Source organism: Hypomesus nipponensis, chromosome 8 (genome assembly GCF_054491055.1).
Source record: "Hypomesus nipponensis isolate SF chromosome 8, ASM5449105v1, whole genome shotgun sequence".
Classification (NCBI taxonomy): Eukaryota; Metazoa; Chordata; class Actinopteri; order Osmeriformes; family Osmeridae; genus Hypomesus; species Hypomesus nipponensis.
This window is the reverse complement of record NC_140368.1, coordinates 13,945,769-13,952,566: the sequence shown is the minus strand read 5'-3', so window position 1 is coordinate 13,952,566 and position 6,798 is coordinate 13,945,769. Positions and strand designations below refer to the sequence as shown.

General features: G+C 39.2%; 1 protein-coding gene across 1 annotated transcript; it reads right to left on the bottom strand.

Annotated features, from left to right (window-relative positions):
• Positions 1-2,678: 2,678 nt before the first annotated feature.
• zic1 (zic family member 1 (odd-paired homolog, Drosophila)) lies at positions 2,679-6,035 on the bottom strand. The gene is made up of 3 exons (XM_084703580.1): positions 4,762-6,035; positions 4,160-4,323; positions 2,679-3,709 (listed from the first exon to the last, which is right to left on the bottom strand). Exons 1-3 carry the CDS (start codon positions 5,726-5,728, stop codon positions 3,515-3,517), a joined length of 1,326 nt encoding a protein of 441 aa, XP_084559706.1. The 5' UTR covers positions 5,729-6,035; the 3' UTR covers positions 2,679-3,514.
• Between the last annotated feature and the right edge of the window lie 763 nt (positions 6,036-6,798).

Sequence of the window (6,798 nt, the reverse complement as noted above, 5' to 3'; positions counted from 1 at the left end):
TACGAAATAATTATATTGCGATAAATATTTAGATTATTTTGTTCTGTGTGTACAATGGAAATGTATAGCCGACGTTGTGTAAACTAGGAATTTCATGTAGTCCACTGTCATTACATCGACCTCTGATCTGATAACATCGTTCTGACTTAACATTCAAGGCGAAGGTCAACTCCAAGAGTAAATGTTTGACTTATTAATTTAGTTAACACTGTGCACAACAGATGGACATAGGGATCATGGGTCTGGGAGACATGGGCACCCCATTCATCAAGTGGCACATTAAAGCTTCCCCCTATATTCTCGAGTTACACGCGTCAGTCACCTCCATATTTTGGGGTCGATGCTTGATGGAACAACTGGGCTGTCACCATTTTTTAAGGTCTTGATTAAAATGATTTAGACAGTTACGACAACAACAAGAACTCGTCTTTAACAAGTACAGTTAGATTACGCTATCAAGTCATTTAGAATGGAAATATAAATAAACATTAGGCCTAGGCTTCCTGTTCGGTTTACAATTGTAGAGCTAACGACTTTAAGATCATTAAAGTTATTTTTCCACCTAGAGTATCAAAATAAACCTGGATTTTCGTCATAGTAATCAACACAAACAAATCGGGACCGGTTTACTGGCTGCAAGTGCATGTATAAATATTCATAGTTAAGTGTTGGCGCCTGCGCCCTTTGCTTTATTTGCAACTTACTTTCTCTCACATGTAGTGTATCAAAGTATGCAACTATTATGTAGTGCATCAAATCTTCGTAGCATTTTTTCGGTTGTTAAATTTATCAAAATAAAAAACTACTATCAAAATGCATTTGTTTAATATGAGATTTCGAGCTTTGATGTGTAGGCTAACTTAAGACTGTCTTCCAAGAAGTGAACAAAAACGTGTTTCTAGTTGATTAATCTGCTGGCTAAGATTTGACTGACACTGCCAATGTACTTGGACACACCGTAATTATTTGCAAATTGTTTGAAATATTAAGTGCTTGTCTATATTGTCATTCAAAGCTCTAAGCCCTTTGTAACAAATCCAATATGTGAGTACAATGGTGAAAAAAAACAACAAACCCCTGCACCAGGCGTATTTGTTAACAGCTGAAGTTAAACTTGCATATGCCTTTTGATGTTGTTCCACACGTTCTATTGCAGTCTGATTCCATTTCCGTAATAGATACATGAGGTTGTCCTGCCACCCTGAACAAGTCTCTATAAAGAATGCATTTCATTGCATGGATCGATACCTAACACTTTCTATTGCTGATCTAGTGGTGCATGCATTGAGATGTATCAGCACTATAACCTAAATAGATAGTGTTAAATAGAGTCGAAAAGTCATTTTATTACAGTCCTTAATTTATCTCAAAAGTTAATAGCCCATGAAAAGAAAACATGAATACATTTAAATATATTTCATAAAATCACCCCAGATATCGTGCACTTTTTGGGACTTTCTCTCGCAAACACACCCACACGCATGCGCGCACACACACACACACACACACACACACAAACACACACAAACATACACACACAGGTACACAAGTTGTTATTACGGCTACATTTGAATTAGCCTACTGGACGTGTAGAGTTGGGGTCATTTTTTTGTGATTTTATTTAGGCCTTAACCTCAGAACAACTGAACTATTGCTGTTTAATAGTTGTGCTTGAAATAATTCGACCACACACTTTCGCAAACACACACCTACAGCCTACGCTACAAATATTATCACAACGAAGCACGATATTGCAACAGCAAAATGCATTTGCGTTCAATATGCAGATTATATATTCAGTAAAAGTGTCCAAATGGCAATTTAGTAGTGAACTGAGAGATTGTGAATTAGATTATTGGGTTTTGCACACTGGCACTGTTAACCACGCTCATGATCATTGGAGTCTGTTGATGTGATTTCTGCCTAATGGGGCGGTCAAGGAAGCTGCTAAGTAACAAAAGACAAACAGTGACTCCACAACACTTCCTAAAACTATGAAATCCGACACAGGGAAAATAAATTAGATTCGAGAATAATTAAGCAACATAAACTATCCAGTTTACACTGATGAGTATCCGTCACGATTAATCGTTTTAATTCGCACATTATACTTCAGGGCAACGTCTGGCATGTTAATTTGGGATCAACAGAAGACACGAGACAGAGCCAAAATCAAATTACTTCACATAAATTACCTATTATACGATTAGACTAGTTGTTCACTGATGTAAGGGTGATGTGATTTAAACCCTGTGTATCAATAAGCGTATCTAAATTGTTACACTTGTCCATCATATTTCAAATAACCTATAGGAATATGTTACAATTTTGTTACATTGAAACGGGTGGACGTGTCGACGTTCAGCTATTTAGTGGCACAGCCATGAACATTTTCTTATTTGGTGAAAACATACATATAGGCCGAGTTCTCATATCCATATTCACAGTTGTATCCTTTCTAGGGCTGTTGGGTTCTATACAGCAAGCAGTATTCACTCTGCCAGTCATGCCTAAAAATGTTACGGGAATGAGTTTAAGAATTTAAGTTTCAAGATTCCTATATGTTTAATGTGTGCACCTTCCTGCCAAAGTAAATTCCTTGTCTGTGCAAACATTTATGGCGAATAAAATCCCTTCTGATTCTGATTCTGAACAAAGATTTAGCAGGCAATCGGTGATTGTATTTTTAATCCTTTAATATAGTACGAAATGTAACCAAACATTATTGTAAACTAAATTTTACATACGAGCGTATTTCTCCATAAATACCGATCATTTCTAACATGTGTTACCGGTCCTTTACATGCGGATAAATATGGAAAATTGATCTATTTACAGGTAATAATTCCTTGCAATTGTCAAGGCATGGACAGAGAGTTTTATATTTATCACGTACATAAACAGATTGACACGGAGTTTCAGGCTTTCACTACACGATTTATCGACATGACATTAAATAACAACAATGATACTGTGCTACTCAAACTGGACCTTGGACGAAATGTTGCACTGAATACAAAAGCACATTAATACTAATAGTCGGTTAGGTTGACGTGTAGACTGTAGTAATACTGAATAATTCACATTTGGTACACATAACTATAACATTCTGTTCAATCAAGTCTACTCATCGCAATATTCTTAAACCATCTCATTTCCATATATCTAGGGACCACATTTTCACAAATTCCCTTAAACTGTGATATAACTATTTACAAAATAAAATATTACATTTTGAACTAAGTGAATCTTTATGTACAAAAATCAGGGCACTACCCGCAGATAGCATGCATTTCGAGATTTCCCACTTCAGTCTTTTGATATAAAGAAAATGTAAAACTTGGTAGCTGGCCTTGCACCTTGTCCATGCATTGTTCTCTTTCTTTGCTAAATAGCCGTTAACCAACCATTTTGGCCTCCTTGTTTTATTTTTCTCTCGGTCCACGCGTTAATGGCTGACTTGTTAGTCTTTGATTCCAAAGCAGTCTTAGATCTGCAGTCTTTTCAGAAATATTTACACGTACCATTCATTGAAATTTGATGACAGCGTGCTGTGACTTGTATGATGAACTGTCGATACTGCTGGTGATATGGAACTGCTGCTCTGGTTCTCTGTAGACGGTGACACAATAGTTGGTGGCGTGGATGACTCGTACCCTGAACTTGCCGCTGGCGATGGTTGGGATCCTTGAGTGTTCGACTCGTGAACCTGCGATATAAACATTAGAAAAATGTATTACATTTCACTGAAGACTTTGCTGAACTCAAAACAGCGTGAAATACATAATTAATTGCAAAGTATGACATTTATTTGACACTTTTAATCTATTAATTTACTTGAGAAAGGTAGGTTATAGGCTAACTGGATGTGTTCACTGTTCAGATAATTTAATTCCCACAGCACGCATTATAGGCTACTATAAATTAGTTAACATATTCTCTTCAAGCCTACATTTGAATTCAAAGGTAGGCTTTCTGAATGTGCAATGAATGTATGTAGGCTATCTGTTTCCTGGTATTACCAAATTACTCACACATTAATTTACGGGAATGCTATAATAATAAGCAAACCATAATCAATAAAATAACATAAACATGTAGGCTTATCATATTTTATTTATAACGTAAGAATGTATTCACGTTTAACACAGTACTATACCTTCATGTGTTTCCGGAGAGAGCTGGGGTGTGTGTATGACTTGTCGCACATTTTGCAAAGATAGGGCTTGTCGGACGTGTGGACATGCATGTGTTTCTTGCGATCGCTGCTGTTTGCAAACCGTCTGTCGCAGCCCTCAAACTCACACTTGAAAGGTTTTTCACCTGCGAAGTACAAATATAAACATTTTATCTCTCAGAACTGTTATAAATATTGAAAAACCATAATGAAAGGAACGAATGCATAGTCGATATGAAATATACAATACTAATTAAATTAGGCCTAATAAATGGCAACAAATGTTACTTATTTCTGTGCATTGAACCCGTTTATACACTAAATAATACTTCTATGTCCTACAACAACAAACCAATTAATTTTCCCTCATATCCTCAAGTCTGCCACACTAAAATGTGTTGCATTTTTCCTTCTTTTAATAAATTTGTAGGCTCAATAAAATATGTTAGGCTATATATCGACTATTATAAAGCATTCATGTTAGTCAACTGAATGCCGCTGTATAATTGTACTAGTATTGACAGACTAGACTATTTGCCATTCTATATTTTTACGTCTTAAAAATGTCTGATATCAAATCTTACCAGTGTGAGTCCTTTTGTGAATCTTTAGATTTTCCGATCGAGCAAATACTTTGCCACAACCGGGAAATGGACATGGAAATGGTTTCTCTCCGGTGTGCACTCTGATGTGGTTCACAAGTTTGTATTTGGCTTTGAATGGTTTTCCTTCTCGGGCACACTCTTCCCAGAAGCAAATGTGGTTCGACTGCTCCGGTCCTCCCACATGCTCCACAGTCAGATGGGTGACGAGCTCGTGCATTGTGCTAAAAGTTTTGTTGCACGACTTTTTCGGGTTCGTTAGTTGCTCCGGTTCGATCCACTTGCAGATCAGCTCTTGTTTTATCGGCTGCCTCATGTAACGGAAGAAGGCCCCTGCTCCATGATGCGCGGCCATATTCATGTTCATAGGGCCATAGCCATGCAACTGGGTCGAAGCATAGTGGTCGGACCGCGGGCTGGTAACGTGGCCATACTGGTCGGCTCTGCCGTACATGTCCCCCGAAAAGCCCAATCGCATCTGACTATTAACAACATTTGAGGAAGCATGGCTCGCGGCTTGCTCGTGAAGTCCTGGGAAGAGCAGGTGTCCCGCTGCATCTGAGTGTCCATGTGGGGCTGCAAAACTTCCCGCTGCGGAGGCGAAGAGACTATGCTGAGCGCTGGTAGCGTCTCCGAAGCCACGATTTCTGAAGAGAAAATCCCGGGTGGAATTGAAAGCTGCCGTGGAGTAAGAACTGACATGAGTCGGGTGGTGGTGATGTCCCAGGGCAGCGGCTGCGTAGCCGGGCGCTTGGGAGGAAAATGCAGTTTGCCCGGAGCCAAGATCATGCGAACTGTGGTTGATTTTGAAAGCACCCATCCCGTCTGCGAACGGATTTATCCCCAAAGCCACTTCTCTTTCTGTGACTTCGCCTGTTGAGTGATGCCGTGAGGAGCCGAAAGTAGTCACTCCTATGGTAGGATACTGTGGTCCTGCGTCCAAGAGCATCTTCAGTCTGGACTCGCTGAGACGACTGAGTGCAGAAATCAAAAATCACGCACAAATATTCTCAGTCCCTACCTCTGCCTGCAAAAATTATCAGACCTCGCTGAACTGAGAAAACTCCAATCCACCGATTGTCTATTTCCTTTCAGAGGACAGTTTCCCCACTACCTCTCTTCCGATGAACACGCAAATCATGTACGATATTGTCTTTTGCGGTTTATCTTCCTGTGGCGAAACTTTCACCTCCTCAGTCAGGCAGTGGGCTCTAGACTGATAGTCGCAATCATTCCTGCAGATAAATGAATTGAAAAGACAACACAGTCCACCCCTGATGAATGGAAAAGGAGGGGGATGGTCATGTGACAATATTCTTGGTCTCTCATTGGAGCATCCTTTCTCCCCCCCGAGTAACATCCACTCACCAAATAACAATCCGTGGTGCTGTGCCCACACTCCCATTGGTCCGTTTACATCATCAATCCTAAGTATTGTGAGATTGCTGACTGAGGATTTGGTTAAAAGGCTGAATAACAACACAAAAAAGTTTTGAAATGTAAAGAAAACAAAGGGCTATGTGAGAAAATGTATTCACATTCGCTTGTAGGTGTTTATTTATTCATTTACTGCTGAAGCAAAATATGTTTTTTTTCTAAATGTGTTTTATCCACAATATATAAAATGCATATGAAATAAGCATTTGCCTATTACAGTCCACACTTGGCCGCAGGAAACTTAACAAAAATGCCCACACCTCGACAACCTCCCTTCCTCACAAAAAAAACATTTTGGCAGCAAATGCAATGCATTCACCACCAATTTGATGTTCCAGAGCACATGGGGCATGCAGATTTCAAGTTAAAAGTTCAAATGTATTGCAGGAGTACTGGTCAACCTCAGCTAGCAAGATATCTAACCTCGAAATTGATCAATCAACATATTTTGACTAAAAACATGTACCTGGGAGAGTCTACATAACCAAGCTATGTTGCATATAAAGCCTAAACAACGGCGTCATGTAACCAGCACCGTTTATGATGCTGCTGTCAGCTTCTCACACTTCAATGGACACCATT